Source organism: Ptiloglossa arizonensis, chromosome 9, assembly GCF_051014685.1.
Source record: "Ptiloglossa arizonensis isolate GNS036 chromosome 9, iyPtiAriz1_principal, whole genome shotgun sequence".
Classification (NCBI taxonomy): domain Eukaryota; kingdom Metazoa; phylum Arthropoda; class Insecta; order Hymenoptera; family Colletidae; genus Ptiloglossa; species Ptiloglossa arizonensis.
The window spans coordinates 21,245,104-21,272,998 of NC_135056.1; the positions used below are offsets into that span (position 1 = coordinate 21,245,104).

At 38.4% G+C, this 27,895-nt stretch overlaps 2 protein-coding genes across 4 annotated transcripts; one reads left to right on the forward strand and one right to left on the reverse strand.

Moving 5' to 3' along the window:
• Positions 1 to 374: 374 nt before the first annotated feature.
• Positions 375 to 26,056, forward strand: Ndf (Nucleosome-destabilizing factor). 2 transcript variants are annotated; one of them, XM_076321221.1, is made up of 10 exons: positions 375 to 450; positions 548 to 584; positions 1,559 to 1,647; positions 1,735 to 1,861; positions 2,063 to 2,164; positions 2,329 to 2,520; positions 3,724 to 3,897; positions 24,889 to 24,999; positions 25,315 to 25,759; positions 25,852 to 26,056. In XM_076321221.1, exons 1-10 carry the CDS (start codon positions 416 to 418, stop codon positions 26,049 to 26,051), a joined length of 1,512 nt encoding a protein of 503 aa, XP_076177336.1. In that variant the 5' UTR covers positions 375 to 415; the 3' UTR covers positions 26,052 to 26,056. The 2 variants fall into 2 exon arrangements, with proteins under 2 accessions (XP_076177336.1, XP_076177337.1); XM_076321222.1 differs by lacking the exon at positions 2,063 to 2,164.
• LOC143151770 (uncharacterized) lies at positions 5,481 to 15,490 on the reverse strand. Of its 2 annotated transcripts, XM_076321220.1 has the most exons (4): positions 13,099 to 15,490; positions 12,758 to 12,876; positions 12,284 to 12,566; positions 5,481 to 12,057 (listed from the first exon to the last, which is right to left on the reverse strand). In XM_076321220.1, the coding sequence occupies exons 1-4, from the start codon at positions 14,590 to 14,592 to the stop codon at positions 11,398 to 11,400; spliced, it is 2,556 nt and encodes an 851-aa protein (XP_076177335.1). In that variant the 5' UTR covers positions 14,593 to 15,490; the 3' UTR covers positions 5,481 to 11,397. The 2 variants fall into 2 exon arrangements, with proteins under 2 accessions (XP_076177335.1, XP_076177334.1); XM_076321219.1 differs by having other exon boundaries at positions 12,758 to 15,490.
• Positions 26,057 to 27,895: the final 1,839 nt, after the last annotated feature.

The following is a 27,895-nucleotide window of genomic DNA, read 5'->3' on the forward strand; positions in this document are numbered from 1 at the left end:
GTCTTAGTATGTTTTAACTACAAATATGAATTATTTATTTGAAATTTTATATAAAAGAAAAGTAGAGGAACCAAATCCTGATTGGTCGTTAATGAATTGTCTTTGGAAATCAGGTTGTAGGACGGGAATCTAACAAACCGGAATTTTTCTTCCTACCGGAAGTGTAAGTTTAGTAATTAATGACATGTTAGTTATATAATTTGAACAAAAAAACATTATATTCTTTTCTAATAATAAGCAATTACATATTTATAAGGCTCGCTTAGTCAATCGAATGCCTAAACGGTAAAGTGAGACACTCGTTTGATTCACGATCATTGGAGGGGGTAATTTGGATAACGTCGTCATGCACAAACGACGCTCTACTCGTCAGTCAGTCGCTTGCCGATCGTGAAACAAGTACGGGGGTTGTATTATGTCGGAGGTATTCAAACTGGGTGATCTAGTATGGTGTGTACTCGTAACGTGATAATCATTAAATGTTTGTAATAAAAGTAGTGAAATAAATATAATAGTGATAATTAATCGATCTCTTTATGGATTTTAGGGCGAAGATGAAGGGATTTTCGCCTTGGCCTGGCCGGGTAAGTTCGAGTTAACTGCTAACGGTTCTGTGTTAACTACATTTCGCTTAGCCGTACGCGCCACGAAGTCAAACGCGGCCATCATTTTTGGCGGGAACGTGTTCAATATAATCTTGGAGTTTTTTAGTTACACATTTTAATACCGCGAATGAATATGTTTTGTACAACTGTCGACGCCACTGTTGGCTCGCATTGCATATCTCCCGCCACACCCGACCTTCGAATTCAAATTGGCGCGCAGACTACGAAAATATAACCTAAATTACGTTCTGTGATTTCATAACTTTTGCCATGATGTTCCGAGAGGGACTAAAACTTAAATGTTTACATTACATACTTCTGAACAGCTATGCAATATTTTTACGTACATTTAATTTCATTGCTAAAAATGAAAGAATTAAAATTTTGTCATTATCTTAGCGTTTATAAACGATATATTCGTTGAATGATATTAGCGCGGTAACTATGATATTCCTATCGTCTAAATGAATTTGAAAGGTTTAATATCTACAGAACAAATATAACTCTTTTGTTTAGAATGCTTTATTCGTCCCTTGCATTTATTTTATGCATAGTTTTATTTATATACGAAAGTAGGAAATATCGAACAGTTTTATCTTTTTTGTTTAAGATGAAATTATTTCTCAACTTATACATTATGAAAGTTGTGCATTACATTCATACTTTCTAAAATAGAAAGACAGTAATATATTTCAAATAAAACAGTTGACACAAAAATTTGATTGAAATAAAATATAATACAATATTATGAAATATTATATATACTTTTTATGCGTAAATATATTTGCAATAACAGTTAATATGTTATAAAATATGCAATATAATAATATAATAAAAGAATGATTTGCCATCATTTTTTTTCATATACATTCTTTTTCATTTGCTGTTTTAACTGAAAAATATTTGCAAATTACAATTTGCATTATATATTAATTTTCCCATGGCATCTTAAGGTGTCTAATCCTTCAAAGGACTTAAAGAAACCAACAAATACTAAGAAGGGGCCAGTTCAATGTATTTTCTTCTTTGGAACAAATAATTAGTAAGTTTTAAGCATATTTTTTATTTTTTATCTTTTTATGTCTCCTTATGCATTGACTTTCAAGACTTATAAGAATATTTCTTATAGCGCATGGATAGAGGAGTCCAATATAAAGCCATACCTAGAATACAAAGATACACTTATAAAATCTAGTAAATCTGGTGCATTTAAAGATGCAGTAGAAGCAATAGAAGAATTTATTGCTAATGGAGAGGTAAGTTACTTAATAATTGAAAGTTGTATCTGTATGTTTTTGAGATTAACAAAAATAAAACAGTGTATGAATAAATAGTGAATAATACTATCAGTTGTAGTTTCAAATAATAATATGATCATAAATATAAAAGAATAATTAATCATGCATATACAAATATTAATTGCAACGAGTCTTTGGATGCCATATTATTTGCTTCAGGTGTTTGAGGATGGCTTAGATCCTGATTCCTTATTCGATAGACTAAAAGAAGAAAGTTTATCAGAGAAGAAAAACATAGCAAAAACACCGAAGCCTCGTAAGGTTAGGTTTATGCTATAAATTAAGATCTTAAAAAGTTAATTTTTTGCTTTGTATATGTTTTATATAAATATTTGATGAATATTATTATTAATTACTGTTATTATTATAAATTACTGTTGCAATGTATTCTATGTATAATATAAATTCTGAAATTATTAATTTAGGAAACACCAAAAACTAAAAGATTGGATACCAGTGCGAGTGATGCTCGCCGTCCAGCCAAAAAACAGCGTAGGGAATCAAGTACAAGTAACAGTAATAGGGTTGGCAGCATAAGTCCTGCGCTAAATCATTCTACTCCTCCCAGAAAATCAGGATCAACACTCCTTAATAGGCCCGCAAATATTGCTAGACCTGTAAGTATATTTTATATATTACTACTCCATAATAATAATAATAATAAATACATTACGTTTTTAATTCCTAATGTAAAATAAAAATGAAACAGCCCAATTTGAAATACCAGTTGTAAAATATTTGTTGAATCTGTGAGAATTTGACACTCGCAGTAAGGGTTCTTAACTAAATATTTAGTTTCAGTAGGAGCTACAATTTATGCTTTTTAAAAATAGTAAATTTCCATTTATGCTTACCTACTTGTGTGAATAAATAAACAGCAACAACATTATGCCTTCTTTGATTCCTTTCCACGATCGTACAATTGCTATTGTTCTTTATAAATTGTAAAATTTGCAAAACTTATCATTAAAAACATATACATAACACATGTATGTAGTACATAACCACATACCCTTTCTATACAAAAGTGTCTATTTATTAAAAATTACGAATAATATATAATTGCATATCATTTGTATTTGCAAATTTGACCATAAACAATACAAATGCATTTTAGTAAAATTTCAATTAATAATTTAAATATTTGAGACTTAATTTGTTTAATTGAATTATAAAGTATTTGCCCACTGACATTAATTTTTAATGTCTTGTTGTAATGCTATAATTAATTTTCGCAATCACATTAAACAGTGCTTTGATAATCAAATATTAAGGTAGTTTATATCATCCTTTTTTTTAGTTTCTATGAATAGTATAATAATATTGTTAATTTGTGTCTTACTTAATAAAAGTAACACTTCATATAAATAGCAATTTAATATATATCTCACTGCATAATTTTAATGTATTTTTTAATCAAATTTTTTGCTATTTGAAGGAGAATCATGAAAAATATTTGAAGCAAATTACATATTAATATAGTTAGTCTGCTCTATACATAGAATTGTGAATTTTTTTCAATTAAAAAATTATTCAGTTTTATATTATAAATAAAACTCTATAAAGTTTTTATTTTCAATGTTGTGCAAAATAATAATTTTGTAGATGAAAATAGCTTTTGAATCTATATTTTTTATATCACTGTATGTTGATTGAGAACTTGGTAGTGTGGTCTTCAATTTTACACAAAAATTGATCGCTATGCCGGTTTTTGATATTTTCATAACACTTTTTCCGTTTGTTTCTTTATTCGAAACTTTTGAATTGAGGCAGAATTGTCGGAAATTGTATTGTTAATACCTTACTACCTTGCATGGCAGGTGACACCTCCTTTAGACGTGGAAACATTGTCGCAAACTCTTAAAGAGAAAAACATCCTTCCATCAACCTTGAAATTTGGGTTCCTTGGTTTGGGTATCATGGGTAGCGGCATCGTAAAAAACCTGATCAACAGTGGGCACAGCGTAATTGTGTGGAATCGAACACAAGAGAAGGTATGTACCGTTCATTTATTTATAATATAATATGACGATATTACGGTGGATATACGGCTACTATAATACACGAGGGTCACATATTACGGAGAATGCTGCCCTCCATTTATACTTATAAAAAAAAAAAAGGTCGTGAAGAATTAATTGTTACTTTACATAATACATAATGGCATCGTACAATTTTTCTATTATTTTGTTCCTAACATAGTGAATTTGCCAAACAGTTTATTAAACATTCAGAAAAATTGAGTTTTATAAACATTTTCGATAAACATTTTTTTCAATTTTCGAATAAGCACAATAACGTTATTCGTTATGTGAAGTGCACAATTATCATCTTGTTATTGCATTGTCGGCAAATATGACATTGCCGGTTTCAAGACTTCGACAACGTATTTCGCTTTCGATAGCGAAATTTCAATTTCGCGACGCGCAGCTACATTCCTGGGCAAAAAGATAGCACACATGTGCTATCACTACATTCTCAGGGATAAATTCAAAATTCTCCAAATGTGACGAATGGTACATAAACGTTACCTTATAGTAACATAATATACGTCTACAAATCGAAGCTTTGTTATTTTTCTCTGTATTTATTAATATTGATAAGCGGCCGGTGAAATGATACCACAATTAAATTTTCATAATAATGGGTCACGGGAAAAAATTAAATAAAGGGAAAATTGAAACAATTTCGAAGATTGCAAAGTCAATGAAGAGAAGATGGAAAGTTCTTTACAACCTATTAAAAAATGTAAATAATTACGGTCCAAAGAAAAGCAGTGGACGACCCCTCGCGATTTCTATTCGTGAAACACGTGCCGTTTTGTCTACTGCATCAAACTCGTACCTCATAAGGAAGCTAGGAATATAAGGAGGATTGTGTCAGATTTGCAAAACGATATGTTCAGTAGAAGGAGAAATGGTGAAGAATTATATTTATAGACGAGAAAAGATTCAATCTGGATGATCCAGACAGCTTTGATTATTACTATCATCGCGTACAAAAAGAGGAATTGACAAATGTGCGACCTCAAATTGGTGGAGGGAGTATAATGATTTGGGCGGGTATTGGTTACAATGGAAAGACTGACATCGTATTGGTTGAAGGCCGTATGAATGCCACCGCTTATCGCAATTTAATACAACAAATTAAGAAGTAGTATGCGGTACACATTGTTGGTAGCAGTAATTTAATTCTTCGTTAAAACAATATTGAAGTTTGTACTACCAAAATTGTTCTCAAAATTATTTTTCATATGAAAATATTTCGCGTCTTAACTAACCAGCACACTCTTCCGATTCAAATATCGTTAAGATTGTTGGAGACACCTCGGAATAGTTTATAGAGAAAATAGGCAATTTTAAAATATTCGTTGAATTTGGACAACTTTGAATCCATTCTTGTGAACTCAATGATGATAGCATTCGTGTGCTATCTTTTTGTCTGGGAGTGTACCTTCTGTCGAGAGTTATTTGACCGATTCCGTTATGAGACGTTCAATTGCGGTGTTTCATTTTTCGAAAAACATTTGAAAGAATTTGTGGAAAGAGAAAGGGAGTAACATGGGAGAACAAAGTAATTCAAGAAACAATCTTGTTTATTCAATTATTCTGTAAATTGAGCATGTTTTTAAATCGACCTGTTTGAAATTACAATTTTAAAAAAGCGTTAGGACGATAATGAAAAAATTAATCGTTTGTCGGGCAAGGAGTGAACAACCGTACGGAGACAGAGATATTTGAATTGTAAAAGAATTCAGCAACTCGCTGTCCTGACTAAACGTTTTGCGCGATGGAAAACCATATATATACATATATATATGCACTCGTTACAAGTTTCAAGACATTTTATGTTCTGTTTTGCAATCGGAAAGTTCGTGATGTAAATAAAATGTTTAATTTTCTCTAACAGTAGTAATATTATTTCTATAAAAAGTAAATATAGATTTACGAATTATTGTTTGTATCTGTAACATGTATTTATCGCCAGGAGATTTATTAAAAACAAAAAAAAAAGCGGAAAAATACAGACCACCGAAGCACTCGAAATATCGCGATAAAGTTGTGTTTTTGTTAGAGAAACTTCAGGGTATCGACAAATTGTTATGCAATTCGAATAATCTAATGTAACGAAATATGGTGCATCCGCACAGATTTGCATTATCTTTCGTTTTGCTAACACAGTTTATAATATCTTCCTTCAGGAATGTGTTCATAGTATTTACTCCACAGCCTGCTTTTGACGAGTGGTTTTCTGATAAAGTACGTCTGTCGCCATCTAATTCACGTACCTAAGAGCGGTAATAACTGTTTAACAATAATTAATCCCGTAGTTAGTACTGAAAATCATTTAGAATGAAACACAATCAGCGTCTAGCATTATCGAAAATTAAACGTTTACAGAAACGGTTTAGCGAGTACTACATGTGATTTTATTTGGTCAACCCTTAACCCCTTGCCTTGTAATATTATGTCAGACTCGTGATACACATTACAGGATAAACATAATAAACACGACGGGCAGCATTCGTAAAATTAATTGCATTCAGTATTATCGTGTAATGTTTAACTGTTTTTTTTTTCTTTCTTTTTTTTTTTAAGAAACAATTTTTGAAACTTTCTTGTCACGGTTTCGTCGGCTTCCAGCCTTATCGATAAAGACAGATTGGACGTTTGTTCCGGCGCGCGAGGAAATTCACTGCGCCACATATAATCACAAGTTAAATCGTAAAGCAAGGGGTTAAAAGCATGCGATTGAGTGATCCCTTATCGTGTCTTGCTGCTTCAGAGAACCTTCAGATTTATAAAAGTCTTCATAGAAGTAATATCTTTCCACGTTTCATTTTGGATGGTATCTACGATCGATTTTTAGTCGAATATATTTATATATCGTATATTTCTACGAATTGCGGCCACATAGTTTTAACGAAACGATTAATCGAAGATGACAAGCAAAATTTTACAGTTGCGTATGTGAAGATGAAACTTGATGAAAATTTTACGAAATCGGCAATATCGAGCTCTTACTATTTCTCTCGTTTTTGCAACTAGTCGATCGACAACTGTTCGTAGCAGAGTAGTATTATAATAAAAATAATACTTGCCCGAAAACATAAATATTGAAAATGCACGAGTACTTTAGGAAATGTCGAGTAACCGAGACTGTGGTTCAAATTGAGTCGGGTTCCAAAAATTTCTGGCCACATAGGATTTCTTGGATACATACAAGGTCTGCAAAACTGTTTTCCACGACTACAATATTATCTCTCTGGAAACAAGACTGTCTTAGTACCATCTCTTTTTTAAATAATGGGGAGAAGCGTCGCTTACAAAAGTTGTACGACTTCAAAAGGAGCATAATACGGTGGTAATAGTTTCATTGTGGTGAAGGCATAGAAAAGACTTGAAAGTCAATTCCGTTTCTTTTAATTGAGACACTCAGCTTTTTATAACAAAACTCAATAGAGGAGTGAGTTTGAAAATAAAAGTATTGAAGTAAAACTGACGGTTGTCAGATAGTTGCTCTTAAAACTAACAGTTTTCAAAATGTGCGACTACTACAGTATTAAAATTGTCATCTTTGTACTGTGTTACGAGTATGTTTCCTCACCTCGAACATAAACGAACAATAAATAATATTCTAACGTTGGATTAGAAGGCGATTCTCTGAAATTTGCTATTAAAATAGCAAAAATACGAAAGTGAATCACCCGTATTGTTATTTTTATTATTTTTTTTTGTACATAGCAAACGCCTATTTTTTATTATTATACTTTTAGTTTTGTTTCGTATATTCAAATTTAAAATAAGAATTACAGCCTATTCTTTTCCCTTGAATTTATTCTATTGAACAGCGTGTGGAGTGTGAAGAACTCTAACGCCTGGATTGGTTTCCTTTTCGTATGCTCGAGTAATCTTATGTGGCAAGAAACTCACGAGATCGCGATAAAAGAATTCGATACTACGCGACACGAAGTTTTCGGATAAACACACACCATTCATAAATATAAATCGTCTACTTGAAAAACTAGGAAAGCGTAGTCTCAAGTTTATACGTGTGTCGCATCAGAAAGAATAGTATTTGTAATTATATAATTCTAGATAACAAATTGTTCAAAAATGACGGTGGTATATTCAAAGTTTCAGCCGTAATATCTTGTATAGGATAAAACTGTATTCGCTGCAACGTCGAGCACTATACAAATCAAAATGGCGCGCGTGCATCGCAAGCCCGCAAGGTACGCGAAAATGGATTACAATTGATAGTTCAGATCGTGCGAAGCGCTACTTCGCTACCCATTGCTAAGATTTACAATTTGCCGCACATCGTCAAATACATCGTCTATTTTTCTAACGGCGTTACGTTACACGAGATTGAACGAGTTTTCGGTAACGTAGTTTGTAATGACAGTTTTTCAGTCGGACAACTGCCCCGTTTTCCCGCGACTCGTCGTCCCCGTTTTCGAGGGATGATAAAATTTTATCTCTTCGAAGGCGTTGAAGCGATCCAAAAATAACGTCACGCAGCTAACTCGCGCTAGCTGGCTGTCTTGCCCATTCGACGCTGTGTAACGTAGTGGGGAGGGTTACGGGAAGGGATGGAGCGGGTGGAAGGGCGGGAACGAGAGAAGAAGATGGGAAAAGGAAGAAACCCAGAAACTCTCGCGCGTTTTAATACATTACCTCGAATTCAAAGTTTCACGGATCAGGAAACGTAATTACGCTTAATTTTTCATCAATTGAATACAGAATATCGCTGTTTAAATATGCACATTAAATTGTTTGTTTAAATCATCGGAAGCGCTAGAAAGTTGTTCGTACAGAAAATGTTTGGTTTTGAAAGGAGAAATCCGATCGTGCAACTGAATATTTTTCAGACGCTAATTACGGCAGGTTGTTCGTTTTTTTTCTCTTCTTTTCTACGGAACATATTATATAAAAGTCTAAGGTTAGGTATACTTCACGAGTAACGCAACAATTACGTTATCATGCGTTTCCAAGAGCGCTTCCTTATTAATTTATCGTTCCATATGAATCAGTATCATTAAGCTGTATATTTGTATTCTACCACTTCATTATACGCCCTAAGAAGAATTCAGTGAGCTGAATAATCTCCACTGCTTTCAGCTTAATGCAGTGGTTCTCATCTGTTATTTCGCAGATCAATGTGTCGTGGATACCAATACATTGCATATATCACGGTTGAGAATCATTGTCCTACGCTGGAAATCGGTGTAAATCTATTCGTAACGATATCTCGAAAAGGGTTGATCAGAGATTCCTGTTATTCGACTCGTGAATTACATTGTAAGAAAAATTTAACGAATATATATGATTCTATTTAAAAAAGACACGGTAGTAATCTTCAAATCTCGGCAGCTAATGATAAAAACGAACGTTTGTATGAACAACTTCCTTCCATCTTCGACGGTATAATAATTGTGTCTATATATTTAAACCGGTTATACTTGAAAATAAGTATATACTTTTTATTAATGTCTGTATTATATTTTGTTCGTTTACGGTGTTTCAGCGCTTGCGATTACAATAAAGTATAACCATTTGTAATCGAAAAATAGTTTTTCATAATTGGTAAACACGTTTGATTGTTTTTTAATTGCATTTTTGTTCACCTTTTTTCCCCCTTTGATCATAGAGATGATCAAATATTGTAAGGTCAAAATAAATAATGTAATATCAACAAACTGTTCCCTGGCCAGGCAAAACTTTACAAATTATCTATAGGAGTTGAGTTATCATGAAATGAAATATTATGAAATGTTGCCAAGTCGAGACCCGTAGTTTCACGTTAACCGTGCATTAGTCTAAGATACAACTGGTTTAAACATTATTTTGACGAGACTTTGATTCTTTTCTGGTTGTATTTTGTAATCGGAATTATTTCAATTTTCTAGAAATTCTTCGGCGCGCAATCAGCGCTCGTGTAAAAATACAGAAGGGGAAAAGGAAATCGACCAGAATCCATGGCTTAGGCCGTCTGAACTGTACGATGATAAATTGTACCGTCATTATCGTACCTTTGCGATGGCGATTATCGCGATTAGAATATTCTTCTGTTTAACGCCTCTAAATTGAGGTCTGTCTACCAGTCGTATTAACCAATTGAATCAGTCGATCTTTTTGATAAATTCTTTAAATTTGTTTTAATGTTACAAGTAATGATTTTCGAGCACAATTCTCTATAAAATAATCTATTATAGAAGTAAATCGAGACTACAGCGTTTTGTATATGTAATGAGCAATCTAGTTGACCAACATCAATTTCGAATGAACGTAGGAAGACGCGAAGAACGGAATTTGCAACTAAAGGGGAAAAGTGAAAAACGATTGAAAATTCCTTTACGCGGGTCGAATTATTTCAAGAAAAACATGCGAACAGCTCGATGCGTTAAAAAGTTCAAAATTTCTTTTGAAAATGTTACAAGTGATCGTCTTTCGAAACGGAAGTGGACATGACGGTGTTACGATAATTAAGTACATTCTTCTTTTGCTCGGTAGTATGATGCCTTTTTTAAAATAATTATATATTTTACAGTTCAAACAAGTTGTACTTTACCGAAAGAGAGATTGACTGGATGTTGATAGTCTGATCTATTATCGAAGTCAAGAGTGAAAGAAAGAAAGAAGAACACTATCTAAACGGAACAACAAACACCGTATCGGTTTTATCATCGGGCATCGATCAATTAGATAATCATGGACGATGCTTGCCGAATCGCGGTTCAGTCTTTCGTTTAAATATTATAATCACACGTCTGCAAACTGCTAAATCACACGCACAGTTATTTACAGCAGAATAGTGAAGCGAGTCGATCGATTTCTTCGAAATCGTTTTACCTTTCGTGAAATTGACAACTAGGTGAAGTTATTACAGTACCATTGAGTACGCGCGTCGACCCCCTCTCCGTTTCTTTCCGCTAGTTACTTTCAGCGACGTTGGCTTTGCGGCAGATCTGGCAGTAACACTATAATGACATCTTACGATTTTTTCTAGCGCTTTCTTCCAAGACCGTTGATAAATTAAATTAAACAGGCGCGAAGTGCAAACGCGGACAGGTTGCAAGTTTGTCGATCGGATCACGAAAGAGACCTTGGAAGCTGTCCGCAATTTTTTTTTTGTCCCCCCCGTTCTCCTTAAAGAGCACACGCACCTACGATCGACTGCTTCATCGATATCGGTATAGGAACACGCGTCCTGTCCCTTTGGTACTCGTAGGCGGTCTTATTTCGTCATTTTAGAGGTATATGTTCTCTTATTAAGCGTAAGAAAAGAAAAAAAATTCGCTTCAAATAGTCCCACGAGAAAAAGGTACCGCCGTTTATCCTCGCGAATACATCCTTCACTTACCGGTGTAGAGGCACTTCTATGTATATTTTTCTCACATAATGATCCAATGGCAGTACATTCTCGTCTTAATTGTAATCCTGCTCCTATAAAGATAGGTTAGTACCCTTAAACACTTGTTCCAGAGTCGTCTAGAGTTTGGTTTCGTGCGGTAGGTCGGGTAAACTGGTGCTGGGCACAAATAGACCAAGAACCTCCGTCGTCTCTTTAGGCTCTTTGGCTAAGACTTCGGTACTGAAGCCTCTGAAGTCAGATCTGACGTGATCCGCGTCTTTGTACACTGACGATGAACTTCCATCTTCCTCGATACTGTGCAGCATGATCGGATGTGGTAACGTCCCGTTGGACAATAGATCCAATCGTGGTGGCGGGCTATTGTCCTCGATGTAATTTATATGAATTCCCTCCAGCAGGTTTACAGCTCCGTGTGGACTAGTCGACGAGAGTTCCGTAGGCGTGTAATACTCGCTGTTCAGATCTTCTATGCTCGCACCGTTCGTCAGATCGTTGATCTTCGCCTTGAAGTACATGTCCACGCGAACGGAATCATCCTCCTTCGGATGGAATACCATCGAATCGCTTTTCCCGCAAGAGCCACTTCGACAGTTGTCGAAATAAAAGCTCGGTAGATTCTCTAAAACTTTGTTCAACGTCTGCTGCTGGTACTTGTAGCTCTCGCGTAATCGCAATACCTGATGAGCGCTGAACTTTCTTATCTTGTTACGCTGGAAGACATAGTTTTCTCGTACCCAATTCAGCTGACCGGTCGAGTAGTCCCGTGCCTTTTTCACCTGTTTCGGGATCAGAAAAATAGTGTCGTGAAATATTCGTAGATTACGTGTAAAGGATGGTTTGCCTGTTGCCTATATAAACGTTTCTCGTTCTCCGTGGAAACATGTACAATTTCGTTGCGATCAATTACGTCGTTACGATATTAAATCACGTTGTACTGTCAACGCGCAGGGTACTGTTTTGTTCTACGTTAATCCAAGTATTTTTACGGTACCGTTTCATTACCTGATCGTAATACTGATCTCTGAGTGCCGTAAGGTGGCTTGTTCCGTAGTCTCTTATGTCCCTTATGTGCCTCATTTGACCTTCGTAATTGTCACGAATCCATTCCACTTGCTGAGCGCAATTCTCTTTTATCCTGTGCACTTGCTGGGTGTAATTTTCGCGTAACTTCTCCAGTTGTTGACTCTTGTATTGCTCGATGCTATCCAGCATTTGATAAATTTGTTTGGCGCGTGGCGTAGAGCCTACGCGTCTACAGCACAAACACCAGTTCAAACAGCCGCACCTGTAACGGAGAGAAGCAAACAATTCATTCGTTGCACCAGTTGCATAGCGAGTTTACGTTACGCGTGCTACCGAGCCGATCCGCCTGTAGTAATTAACGTAGTTACAGGTGATCCACGCAGCAAGGTTTCACGCGAAACGATCGCTTCGGTTTAACATTGATGTGTGGGGTGCGTAGAGGTAGATACTTACTTCACCAAGAGATAACGAAGCAGTTGCAAGAACAGCGTTAAGAGAAGAAAGGCCGTAGCGCTTGCAGCGCCTACCAGGATACTGATGATCTGGATTCTGTATAACGTTATCGGATTCATCTGCAAACTAATATAGGTAGTGGCATTGGAAATCGGGTTGACCGCAAAACACTTGTATTGTCCAACATCCTGCCTGAGCAACGTCGTGATGTACAAAGATCCATTCTCGAGGATGCGTACGCGACCATCGTCAACGAACGGTACACTTTGTTCCCATCCGTGTACGGGAGGATGTTCGACAAAAGCGTCGGGAAAAGCTGGATCAGGATTCCAGTGCAGTACCTGGAGAGTCGGCGTGACCCATGTTAAGGATGGCGTGGGATTGCCGTTGAACTCGCACTCAAGGAGCACAGAGTTTAACAAGAGATATTGTTGAGCGGGTGTGGCGTATGCCAAGAACGGCGGGGTGCAGTTCAAGTAACGAAGAGTTTGAAGGATATCGGCGGCCCCGTCGATCTCGTCGCCGCACCTGAAGCCGCTTTGGAAAGCGGTTCGTAGGTGCGCCTTGCTCTCGGCCCACTTGACGAACCAAAACATGCGGCAGTCGCAGGCCCACGGGTTCCCTTGCAGCTGTAGCTCGTTTAGAAACGACAGCTGCGCGACGTTTGCCGGGAGGAAGGTCAGATTGCTATCGCGTAAATCGATCTTACGAAGGGCCGGTGTGCGATCGAGAGCGCGCCGAGATATCTCGCGTAACGGGCTTCGATTAATCTCCAGTGTTTCCAGTGCCTCCAATCCCTTGAGGTCTTCGTTACGGAGTATCTCTAGCCTCGCACCGGACAACAGTAGAGCGCGTAGCTTTCCGACCGGTCGCCAGACGTCTTGCGGAAGCACCGTGATCGGTAGAAACCTCAAGTTTAGCCATCGTAAATTCGACAGGCTCTGAAACGTCACGCTGGACAAGTGAGTGATAGGATTCCCAGAGATATCGAGATGCTGCAGGGATACCAGATCGGCGAAGAGGCCGCGCGGTATCGTGTCGATCTCGTTGTTGGCCAACTCCAATGTCTTCAATTCGTTCAGCCCGGAGAACAAACGGGATGGAAGTTTGGTGAGTCGGTTCCCGGACAATCCGAGTTCTTGAAGGTGCTTGTTGGGCCTGAAGCTATGATCCGGCAGAGACACCAACAGATTACGGGAGAGGTCCAATCGGGCTAGTGCTTTCGACGTAGCGAATGCTTGGTAGGGAAGTACCGACAGTCGATTCCGCGACAAACCGATCTCCTCGAGATGATCCAAACCTAGGAACAGTACTCGTGGAAGTATGGTCAGTCGGTTGCCAGTGAGATTCAGGTACTGAAGTTGGTGCAACGGATGGAAGACGTCCGACGGCAATTCCGCCAGTCTATTGTCACCTAAGTTTAGATGCTCGAGGAACGTTGTCGCGCGAAATACGCCGGACTCGACGCGCTGTATTCCGCTCGAGGTCCAGGCGAGGCTCTTGAGACGAACGGAATCTTCGAGAGCTGCAACGGGTATAGTAGCGACTCCAACGTTTTTCAACACGACGTTCGTCGCCTGTTTCGGTAAGCCAAGTCCGAGGAAACTTCGTTCCTCGCAGAGCAGAATCTGTCCATCGTCCACGCACTCGCAACCCGTGGCACATTCTATGTCTGACGAGGACGACGACGGCGGCGGCGGCGTCGGCGGCGACGACTTCGCAGACCCTGGCGACGGAAGTTCTCGTCGATGATCCTGCGTATCCGCGACGTGCACTGCTATGAGAAAAACGATTAACCACCACCACGAGTCCCACGCCAAAACCCGTTCCCTCATTCCTATGACCTGTAACGTGACGATTTTCACGCATACAATCAAGAACTCCCATGTCCTGATGTCTGATCTTTGCGAGATCCTATTTGACGATTCTTCTGCGAACTCTTCGAGCTTCGAGCCACTGTACCGGACACCGTTTTGTTTATCATTTGCACTTTCGCTTCGTAAGAGGAGTACTCTAACGGAAAATGTATATACTGATCGTCGTTTTATAATTCCTCCGGCGCCACGTGCTCACGCGGAAACGCAAGCTTCTACGTAGGTATCCCTTTCGACTTTACTATTTCTCTGTGTGTTACCTACCTACCGCTGAGCGAGGATCACGGACAAGCCGCGAAGCACTGACCGTGTCTCTCGGCTGTGGGCAAATGGTGAGTTAACCAATGGTGTGTTCTAACCGTTCGCAAAAATTCGGCCCCAGTGTCTTATGGACGTACTGAGATCGCTGAATTTATCGATGGCGGCAGTGATGTTGCTGCGATTGCCGTGTCGAGCCGGTAACATAATTGTGCGCGCTCTAATGGAACGACTGATACAGAGTTCCGAAAATTGGACGGGAAGGGAAAATCTGCCACCGATACGACAAGACGACGACGACGACGACGACGACGACGGCAGCGGCGACGAAGACGACGTACACAACCACTCGCGCGCACAGATACGCATGTGAATGGGTACCACATACAAACGGGCCCACACATCCACGCACATACACACACACGCACACACATCCACACCCAGCTTCTATGCCTTTCTTTGTCGTCGTTGTGTATTATTTCTTTTTCTTTCTTTCGGTCCTGTCAATCGTGTGTCACAGCGACCAGAAGGTTACTCTTATTTCGCATGTCACATGACACACTCGTGCATCGCGACACGACTAGCGTCGTCCGTCGCGTTCCAAAGACAAAAACTAACTGCGAGATCCGAGTACGGCCGACTCTCGCTTCTCCTCGTGGTAGCCCTTGCCACATAGAGCCGGCAACGTTGCCAGCTCGGTAACCGCGCCGACGCAAAACCGACATCGTTGCACTTCGCAACGTAAACCGCCCCGACGGTGAGAAAGAGAGAAAGCTACAGATGATCAAACACAGCCCTTTATCCTGATTGTTGTCCACCGGCGAAACCCTACCGACCCACGATATTTTACTGCTCAAAGATGTCTTTGTCATCTAGCATTTCCATTATTTACCATTTATATCAGTTTTTGCGGGCCAGCGACTGCGCGTACGCACGCATACCTAATTGTCAGTCTCGTGCACTTTGCTCCACGGTTGCAGATTCTTCTTGCATCTATTAGCTCGGAGCATGTAACATCTCATTTTCTTTTAATCTGACTTTAAACACGTTTAATTTGTTTTCACTCGTCGTTCGTATTTTTATTAGATACAGGAGAGGCACATTATTCAGAACTCGGTGTTTTCTTTGTTACTCGATTATTGTTTCCACCAGTTTGGAGAAGACAATTCATTTCGAAAATTGAATTTGTTCGTTTCTCTGACTGATCGAAGGCACTATCTTAAGCGTTATATTCATAACGTGAAATAGGAAATGTTAAGTAACAGACTGAGAATCTCTTTTGAGAGCTAATGCACTCACGTGGTAGGAAACTATGATGGGTTTAGCTTCTCCTTGTATTTATTAATTAGGCGATTTTTATCTACAATCTTTCTGCCCTGGTAAGCAGCGTCACTACCGGTTGCACAGACAAACCTTTCGAATCTTATTTCGTAAAAAGAGAAAGAACAGTATGCTCGTCTTCGATTGTGTACTGTATGTAATTTACTTTTGGCTTCCGATTGGAGCCACAGTTTAATTAGCCAAAACTCGTTAAGGTTCTCTGTTCACTCACGATCAAATACGAACGAAATTGTTTGTTCAAGGATAAATGAAATCGATTTCAAGGAAACATGAAGTTCGACAAATTTCGCAAGTGCATTACGCGATTAAATGTACCTTTTCCTTGATTAAAACTCATTTTCTCTGTTCGTATAGCTAGTCTAGCTGACTTTCTGGTTCTGTTGAAAACAATATCTTCGGCATTTAAAATGATAAATTCCAAGGCCAGTGCGATCTCGTCTATATGATTGAAATAATTTTGTTACGATAATAGTCGAATTACTAGTTACGAAAAAAGTTCGATTACATCGGGAAGTTGAATTTTAAACGGCCAATTCGTAATTTTATTTACCATAAATTCGAATCAATACCATCGCGTAGAAGGAACGGTGTTTGTTACCCGTTATAGTTTGGGCAAAGAGTTTGACGTGTATACTCGCATTAATAATGTCTCGATCTAAATTCAGTCTGCACGAATAGAAATTTCATTTGTACGTGATCACGATAATATACTTCGGGATCAATTATAAAAAAATTAACAACAATATGCTTGAACAAACCGTCTACCGATACATTCGTTCATGGTATCACATTACGCGCCTCTGCATATTTCAATAACGTTCTCTTGATACTGTAGATGCCATTAGTTTCGCTTCAAATCTTACGAACACCGTTCCATTATCGTGTAGGATCGATCTAAAATACCTTAGTCTCGATTTTCACTTAACGTTGAAACACGACTGTGTTACAGTATAATTATATTTTTACACTTACAAAAAACGTTCGAAAGCGTGTCTGCGTGCCAACTACGTTCATCAAGAAGAAATGATAGTTTATTGGTAATGGATGTCGTCATTAACGCGTGAATATAAAATGAAAACAATCCAATGAGAGAGTGTCCAACTAATATAGTAATTTGTTATAGTCGTAAAGAGGTTGCAATTTTTATAACGGAAATATTTACATCGTAACAGACTCTCGTTGTAACATAAGATGGCAGACTACGACTTATGTACATACGGCTGTTGTTCTATAAATGACAAAGGATAGCGTTTTACATGGAACAACAAAGTCGCCCTTGAGAACTGTACAACTGCTTCGATCGAAAGAAAGCACTTCCATTGAATTATATTCCTTTCGAAATTAAATACTTTTTGCGCGAGTAACTTATTTCTGATTTCTTTTTCTTTTTGTTCTCAAATTACGCATTACATTGAATACTTACTAGGTGTTCTACGTATTACTCCGAAGTTCATTTAAATTCGATATCATGCACTAGTGCGATGAAACGTCAATTATGAATCACTTTTTAGCTTCTTTCTTTCAGACTTTTTTGCTCGCGTACGGACAAAGTCATTTCAAGGCTCGTAAAATCATTTATACTAAAATTTACACTACCACCTCCGTCATTCGAATTATAAATATTGTGTAAACTCATCTTCTTTAAAAATGATAAAGAAAATGTTAATTTCTTTATCCTAATAAAAACTTTATCCTAAATTACTCATTCGAATTGTCCACGTGCACGATTATACAGTTGTAGCTATCGTTCAATTTTGAATACCGTGCAATCTATAAAAATGAATTTTCCGCGTCGTATGAACAAGAAAAACAAGTAGAGAGAAGAGATAATGCTGCAATTTAGTTGTTAGAGAACGATCTTCGTTCGGGCTTCCAACGATCATACGCCATTCGCCTGTTCGCAAGACAGTATCTATTGCATATTTCTTACGTGTCTACGAATGTTACAGATTCCCGAATTTACAATGATAAAAAGAAACTTTTACGCGTTTTATTTCACACGATATAAAGTGAACGATAAATATCTAAAATCTTGCGTTCAAATAGATTTGGTACACGATACCATATGTTCGTTTCGCAACGGAAAGTTTAAGGTAAATAAACTCCATCGTAAAAACGTTCGACTACCAATAACATATTCCAGACAGTATACGTATTCAAATTAACGATAACAAATACATGGAATGGCCGGTCTATGATATTCTCCAGTTGCGCTTACAGATACGCTTGATAAGCGCTTAGTTTGCGCATATTTTATTCCTCTTTATCTTTGTTGTTCACCATCAAATTTCACCCCACCGTGCCTCATAAACTGGATTCAATAACGTTGCAAAACATCGAATGCTTATCGTTCTTTTTTATCAATACGTAGAACTAGTTCTAAACTCTTGTTACATGCTTGATTGATTTACACTTTACACTTAAATTTGAATTAATGCTTATTACGCGACTCGAGCCAAGTCCGGAAAATCGCTTTTCGGATCGTCCTTTAAAACTAGATTTGCGTGTACAATACCTAATAAGATCGCGTTGGACCATTGTAGGTCACGTTGTGCTAAGACCATGAAAATCAGTTTCTCCCCTTTCTCCATCTTCTTGGCAGTCATGGATCAAGGGGAGCAGCTGTAAGGGTAGGAACATCCGGTCTTTTATTCTAATCCATTATGTTTTGTAGGTACTTCCCGTTGCATCATTCTTCCGAGGTAAAAAAGAGTGTAACCTTTGACGGATTTTTAATGTTACCCAAAAACGTGAAACAAGCGATACGTTATTTCGATTCTTAAATGTGATTCTGCATTGTCAAATTGCTTAGTCTTGGTGCTTCGGCAGAAAGTAAACATGAATGAAAATGAACATGCAATTATTGACTAACAGGTGTTACGTAATAGATAAGTGGAATAGAGGAATGAATCCTTGTAAAGAAAATGCTTTAAGTAGATTGATAGCATTTGCACAGCTTTTATAAGTCGTATTCATTCTGGAACATTCATTGTGAAGGAAACGTGTACCATCGTTCGCGGAAAATGTGAATAAAAAGCTTGCTTATTCTCGTTCGGTGAAATAAATTAACAAACGATACGAAAGTATTCTTGAACGTATAAGGATTGTTTTTTAATCGACAAACAATTCTAAAGATAACTTATTCAGCGGCGTTACGTAATATCGTTGGCACACAGGTTTTCAGAGGGCCGAATACGTAAGACGAGTAGTAACGATGGTGGCGACGAGGTAGAGGGAGTAGCCGTTTCAAAAAGCGGTGTGTTCTTTCGCCCTTCGAGATGTCGCAAGATTAAAATTTACATAAAATCGTGTTTAAGATAATATGCAACTCGAATCGAGCGAAACGATAGATTCTCAAATTTGATTCGAGAACAAACACGATATTCGCTCGTTCGGTGTGTGTAATACCTTTCTTTATTGCATAATGTCGGTCGTGACTATTTAGTTGTTGGCTGGAAGGAAGCGTACCCCTCGTATTCGAGTTAAAACGGAACGGGCAATGTAAGAAAGGAAAGGCCTCCGCGGTCGAGTCGAGGCGATAGTGTTGGTTGCCAGTTACACGAGAGAGACGACGAGTTGGCATGGAAGCGAGAAAACGCGAAGAAACTGGGAGGGAGAGGGACACGGTCGTGCGTCGAGCAGCACCAGTAGAGCTCGATCAGCTGGGAACACAGCGACGTTGTCACGTTTCGTCGCGTGACCCCCGGCTGGCGACCGTGTCTCGGCTTCGTGGATCAATATTACAGAGATCCGACAACCTCGCACCGCTATCCGACTCTTTATTTATACGTGTCGGTCAGACGGCGCAGGCCCGCTGCGATCCTTCCTTTGGTCGCTTTTGTCCTTCGTCGCCTTCGTCTCCTTGGCCTTTGCCGGTTTACCACGATTCTGATATTTTTGAAAGGTTAATTCGCCTCGTCGAGCTGCAAATCTACCCGAAACAGGAATGCCAAAATGAACGGGCTATAGACAGAATCGATCTTGGCCATTTCAGAGTAGAAGATTCCTTCGGTGCATTAATCTCGTCGCGTGTATAATATTTTTAGGCCGACGTATATACGTAAGTATGTATATAGGTTCGAATAATCAGGGACGTACGAACGCGCGCGAATTACAACGCGTTTCGGAAAATGGTTCGAACGAACACGTGTCGTTCCAACCTCACTTTGCCGACTCGTCTACCACATAATACGAACTAACAAAATGCTAACGTTGGTCCGATCTGAATACGAAATTGCTGTATGTATGCAGCACAGTTTGGAAACACTCTCGTGCGCTATCTTATCTTCGTATTGTATATCTTGATGTCGAGGAATAATTTTTGTTGTAAATCGGAACAGTTTTTTTTTTTTTTATTTGCCGAACATTTATTTTAGTTCATTGCCCGTACCAATAAAATATTCGATTTGCGGTAAAATAAAATTTCAGATTTCTTCGTTAGAAAGTACAAGATACCGTCGTCGTATCCGGTTTCTAAAAATTTCAAGTGCCCATTAAGTTTAAGATATCTGTTTAAGCTATCTTACTGCGTAGCTTTTAGAAAATTTTCCGCTACAGGTACTACGAGGAGCAAGAGAGCCGCTAATTACTCTTCTGCTGTACGTACTCTTCCTTCCACTTTGTTTTCCTTGTCCTCCCTTATCTCAACGTACTGGTTCTTACCAGCGTCGCATCAGCAATTCGGTCAAATTAATCCCCAGTCGAGTTTCCGCCCTAGCGTGTTAATAATAATCGATACACGGTGTCTAAGGGAGCTCGAGAAATACTCAAAACTCGACATCTTTTTGTTTCGAGTGAAAACTAAGTTCACGTAAATAGGCTCGAATACCAAAGGTATATTTATCGACTCATTTTTCGTTTATCAGTTATTCTCTCGTTTACAGTAACTCCTTCGTGCAATTTATTAAAACGCTTCCGAAGCGATCTCTTGGAATTCCAACGGAGTCTTATTCGCGTTCCGATAAATCGTTTCTTTCTTCGAAAATTCCCACGGTTCCGCCATCTACTGCTGTTTCATTTCCTAATTGCGAACAGCGCACGAGCTTAACAATCGCGCGAACCTCCGCGATTAGAAATTTTATATTATTAAACGGTTTCCGTGCGTTCACCGTGTGTTGCAAAGGTCGATATACTTAGTCCCTCTACCTGTACCCGCACAATTCTACATCCGCCACCTCTGTAACTTGTATTCTGGCACGTCAGTTTCGTACTTGTCCACTCGACTGTCTCTTGTGTCGATCAACACGTATACACGTGGATCTTTCCGCCACCGAGTGTCCCAGTTTTTTTTTCTTCTTTTTTCTTTCTTTCTTTTTCTTTTTTTTTCGAGAAAAGGGAGCACTCGGATACGAGAGGGAGACACTATCGAGTAAATTAGGCTTCACACGTGCTCGACATCAAGTTGTAACATTTCCAAGGATAAAAAGCATTTTAAAAGTATTTTTAGTTCTACATGATTTCATTGTCATCATTTTTCATACTTGAACTGAATTCTTCTGGCGTTTTTACACATCCGAACGATTAACAGTCCACGGTACGTGTACAGAGCGCTCCAAAATGACTGCTACATCTTGCAAGTAATTCACTCTCGCTAGAAAATATCGAAACTATAGAAATACTATTTTTATACGAGTTTTCGTTGCCAGAGAATTGATTTTGAGCATTCGTGGAATACACGCGTGTACTTTTTCACGATTTATTTTTCCAACAGAAATCTGCTCCCGGTTTGCACCGCGTATTTCAGGACACCCTGTACTTCGTTTTAAGATCTAGTGGATCTTTATTCGCTGCTGCTTAAACAAAACTTTAACACGTCGATTCCAGTGTTTAACGTCTGCAACAAATCCACCCACGTGTTATGTGGGCTTGAAATACTCACACATGGCATGGAATAGTGAATGCTTCCTGCCTATATACGGTTAGGCACGGTATACATTGTTATCACTCAAAATGTACAACTGCGCGTTCTCATGGCCCAAAGATGAAAATTATTCGGATTATTAAAATACGGGTTGCTACGGTTACTGCCGTGTACCGTAAATATTAATATATGCATAAACGCGAAAATCAGGGAACGTAACTTTCCAACGAGGAATTCTAGGAAGTAGAAAATTTCATAATCATGGCTTACTACGGAGACATTCGTAATATTTTCGTAGCGACACTTGCATTCGAAAGAGCGGAACGCACGCTGGATGCAATCGGAGTACAATTGCTTCGAGTATGCGATTGCATTCGTTTCTGGAAACCGTTGAATTTTTCCCTCGTGTAAGCCATACAAGTCAGTTAAGTTGATTCAAGGTCACCTGATAGTGCACGCGATCACACAGGAAGTTTATTTTGGTATGAACTTTTCTTATATTGGAGCAGAAAATCTGAGTACGTTCGACAATTCCTTCTTACATTTGTAATAAATTTATGTTACACAAAACGCTTGGAACTGGAATTGGTATTGCGTAAATGAAATGTTGAAACATTACAAATATGGAAAGATACGTACGAAAACCATTATATTATTATTTTGTCGACGAGAAGGGTCTACGTAAACGTATATGCAAAAATCCGACGAGAGTCTAAACGCGAGCCTAGTCCAAAGTAACGAAAATAATTACATTTTAAGTTATAAAATCAACTGCACTTTCGTGTAGGCGTATTATTTCCTTCCGGTTTTGTAATTTGGGCATGTGTAGCAAACGGACGTGGCAACGATGCAAGCAATTGAGAACTCGAGGACATACAACCGCTTTGCGTTGCATCCGCGTATGTTGCACAAAAAGAGACAAAAAGAAAAAGGTTGCTTGGCCATTACTCTCTTAGCCGTTTTCTTTTCTATTTAACGCTTACATTCAATTCTCCTTTACGTCCACATCGTCTACGAGTGGAGATTAAGAAGACTATCAAATTATACAATAAAACACTTTACCCGTGATAAAAGAAAGACACGTTAACGCAATGATATTCGTTGTAGGTAATTCTTGTTTAAATTGCATTCAAAACAAGTTTGTGCCGTGTGTGATGTTCGGTCGACACTGCACTATCTCGGTTCAATTTTTAATTGATCATTGTATCTTACGTTACACGCCAGTGCATAGAAATGCTATTTTTACCCAAATAAATTTTACGTGCAAAATAATACAGGTCAGGAATACGATCGATGTATACTTTCTGCTCGATTACCTTTGCGCACGTGCAACGAAACAATAGAAGAAGCAAATCAATTTTTATATTCGTTTGCTATGGTATTGCTTTTGTACCGTGCACGTATGAACGTATTTCGTAATTGAACGTGTTTAAAATTTGTTCGTGCTTCGTTCATAAACACGAAAAGGGTTACGAAAGATAAAAGGTTGTTTACTTTTCTCCTTCCTTTTTTTTGTGCAACATTTAACTGACTTGTTAACTCGACACGATAGCCGCGGTAAAATATGCAGCCGTTAATGTTACAAGTTACAAGTATTATTCTCTTTCAGTGACTTCGAACTATACAGTCATGAATTATCTTATGGCACGTCAATAAAAAATGTCGGAAAGTAATAGAGTTATTGTATTACAGTAGATCAGTGTTCATCATTGTTCGATTTAATAACGTGAAGAGGATTTGTAAACCCTCGAAATCTAGAAACTTGATGATAAAATGTAAATTGTGCGAGAAACGACGCCATTGTACATTTGGAAAATACATTATTGATTTTGCTTAGTAGTCTAGAAAAGGATCAAGACTCGTGAACAAACATGGCATGAGGCCAGATATTCGATGAAATTTAATAAAATGTTGGCACTAAACGCAACGGATTTCATTCTTCGATCTCATTGTCTGTATCGTTTCGGTTAATATAACTCTCAAACGTTGTATATTTGTATACAGATTCGCTATAGATCCTACGTTCTTGTAATTTGCTTCGTCGTTTTTACATTTGCACTTCTCAATTGGACACCATCGTTTCCGACGTACCGAAAGCCCTGAAAATGTCCAGAAACTCTTCGAAATATTGTATCCAATTTGCGATGTCGTAAACAAGACAAAACGGCTTATGGATTCCTTGAACTTGGATCAATGCATAGGTACACCTTTCAGTTTCGAGCGAGAAATATCTTTAAATGATGTAATGGCGTCGTTTGCTGATGTGGCAAGCTAGTCTGGAAACGTTTAGCGTCATAGCCGTTGGAGCAACGTACGTGACAAGAATGGCGACGGAAATGGCGAGTGGCGAGTCGTGGCGACATCTATCGGAATCACGATCGTCGAACTTACATTGCGTTACTGCATCACACCGACTGATGTCGCTACGATGCTGAAAGCAAACCAATCAGGGCCGTGACAAGGGTTCAACGATCCCCTTAAATAGAAAAAAGAAAAAGAATATCTATATTAGTTGAACACATTATCCGTGGATCCCGGAACATTTTCTATTTTTAGTTCTAGCGATAAACCGTTGGTCACGGTCAGTCTTGGTTCTCCAATCAATCTCGGTTGGAGAAAATTATTTATATCTAAAGCGGGGGATTTTTTTTAATTATCGCGGGCGGGGATATTACAGTATAAATTTAGATTTTATAAATAAAATAATATTTTACACACTTATATATGAAGCAATTGACCTACTTTTCCCGATTACATGTTAAAGAATATTCAGTTGAACGTTATTTTCTACTTTACAGTGTGCAGACTTTGTAAAAGCAGGAGCAGACCAGGGTTTAACGCCATCCGATGTTGTGCTTGCTGCCGATATTACGTTCTCTTGTGTAGCCGATCCGCAGGCTGCCAAAGATGTGAGTAACGGAATGATATCAAATTTTCGTTGTTCGCGATTCATGGTACAATCGACGAACTTGTGTACCCGTGGTTCGGGCAAATTCGAAACCGTAGACTAGAACTTCTTTTTGTACAAAAAGAAAAAATTACATTTCCAAAGAAGTTGGTTTCGAAGATTCATTGGACACGCGTACATTTCCTATCCGATTGTATCACGAATTACGTTCACGAATTATTCTGCACACGACATTATACATCGAAGAACATCGAACGAACGAAACGTTCGTATTGGTTGTAAGTGTAAGAAACGCAATACGATGAATATTTTGTAGATGGTTTTTGGAAATTGCGGAGTTCTTACGGAAATATCTCCAGAGAAAGGATACGTGGAAATGACCGGTATAGACGCGGAGACGTCGCAGGACATCGCCGAGGCAATAACCGCGAAGGGAGGACGTTACTTGGAGGCTCAGGTACAGGGTAGCAAAACACAGGCGCAAGAGGGTACTTTGGTAATCCTTGCGGCCGGCGATCGGGCTTTGTTCGATGAGTGTCAGTCTTGCTTCGAAGCGATGGGCAAAAACAGTTTCTATCTCGGAGAGGTCGGAAACGCTTCCAAAATGAACCTCGTGCTTCAGTTAATGGCGGGGGTCACCCTTGCCGGTTTGGCCGAGAGTATGGCACTGGCGGATCGCGCCGGTCTTCAGCAGAAAGACGTACTGGAGGTCTTGGAGCTGACATCGTTGGCTTGTCCTGCGATTCTTGACAAAGGGAAAGGTATTGTGTTCTTTCCTTCCTCCTTAGTCGAGTATAGGTAGTTCCGATTCTTCTTGGTTAAGCGATGTCGATAATCTCTATAAACTTTTCAGCCATTATCGAGGGTGGTTTTCCAACACAGTTACCACTGCAGCACATGCAAAAAGACTTAAGACTCTCTTTAGGTATGAGCGATCAATTGGAGCAACCGTTGCCGTTGGCTGCTGCCGCGAACGAAGTCTACAAGCACGCTAAACGCCTTGGTTACGGCGAACACGATGCCTCCGCTGTTTACATCAGAGCCAGGTTCTAACGGAGCATGCATCGTCGAGCTTTCGCTATACCATATTTATTGCAATATCTAACGTTGTTTCCCGTCGCTACCAGAGAAGAGTAGTGCGCTATTAATCGAGAAGTAGTGGAATCACTATCGGATGCTAAAGAAAGCACTGCGACTGTTGTTGATACGTCGTGAACTTGTTGAGATGTAAAATAAGTTCTGTTATTTACTGTAACGAACCGGAACCAAATTCGTCATATTTGAATGCGTATACAGTGAACTTTCTGCACAGGCCTTGTAGCTCGATTTAACACGATGTATGTATAAAATATGAATATAATTGTACGTTTTTTTACGGTTTTTTTTTTCTTTCTTTTCTTTCTCTTTAAGAAAACTCGTTTTTCGTACGTACGAATTCTTTTTCGTTTAATATACAGCGACTACTTTTCTCGATAACAGCATGGGTCATGATAGCCGATCTCTCGAGTCGTTTCCCGACTTCGATCCCGTAAAACGCACTCCTCGCTTAAAAACTTGAGAGACTTGGGACGTGTCGAAAATGTGCCTTACGATACCGTTTGAAACAAGGCTTTTTGATTCTTTTCTTTTCCGTTTTTATGAGGTTGCACAATAACGATTAAGGTACTTTGAGTATTTGTGAATAACGCAATACAATGAATTTAAGTTACACGATGAAAATTGGCGGGACGATGCACAGGAAAATGAACATTATATTAGACAGAAAATAATGATTGTAGATAGATTATATGCTTTATTGGTGCAATTATAAGGTATAATAGAAGGACCATGGTTTCGATTTTGTAAAGAAATTGTGGCAATATTTTAGAAGCGTCCGTTGAACAGAGTGATGATTAGATGACGTGGCCAGAGATTTTTACGATTTCCTTTTTACCCGTCCTTTTATTCTAACAGTAAACAAAATTTTATATTACTTTTACTTTACCGTTATATTTAGAATATTTCTTACAAAATTCATAGTAGTGTGCTTATTAAGTATCAAAGCGATGCATTTATGAGTATAATTTATAAATTTGTATAAAATACAGAAGAACGTATTTACCCATGTATTGTCATCGAATTATTCGCCCTAGGAAACTTCTGATGTATCGCTGAAAAAATTACATTTTTTACTTAGAAATTGAATACTTCTTGCGTTTAGCGCTATCACCGCACTGTTTCATTTTTGTCGACATGGCTTTTAACGAATAAATCAGTCAACAACAACGCGGACTGAATCCGTCATGGTAGCGTTACAAAAGCGATAAGAAGTAGACAAAAATATAGATCGTTAATTAGTATATATGTACATTACTATATGTGGAGACTTTTCGTATTTGACGGGTATCTCTTTAATTACTACTAATAAGATTAAATCATTACTCAACGAGGTATAGATTTACATGGAACGAAGGCATGAAATGGGGTGTGATCTACTGACGATTGATAAAAATACTTAATAAACGAGTACTTTTTCTTATTCGTGTTACTTCGTTGGGAATAATTGGAGTGCTCCTTTTACTTTGGAAATTCCATTCAACGTTCACGATTATATTTTCCATTACTTCAACTTTCACAGCACCGCACGAACAAGCGTTTTACGTTTGCATGAAAACTTAATGCTTGTAATATGAAAACTATTTCCACGAATCACGATTTTCTACTAACTTTCATAATTGATGGTATCGCATGTTCAACGAACATGGACGTGTCGGGACAGTTCTTAGAACGATTTCCACGATAAAACGTACTCTGCTCTCTCTCGTGTGCACCGTGTTGCGAACATTTTACGAAAAGAAGGGAATCTTCTTGATGAGGAGGGAAGTGAGTGGCGCTTCCGTTTCCCAGGACGGTCGTGC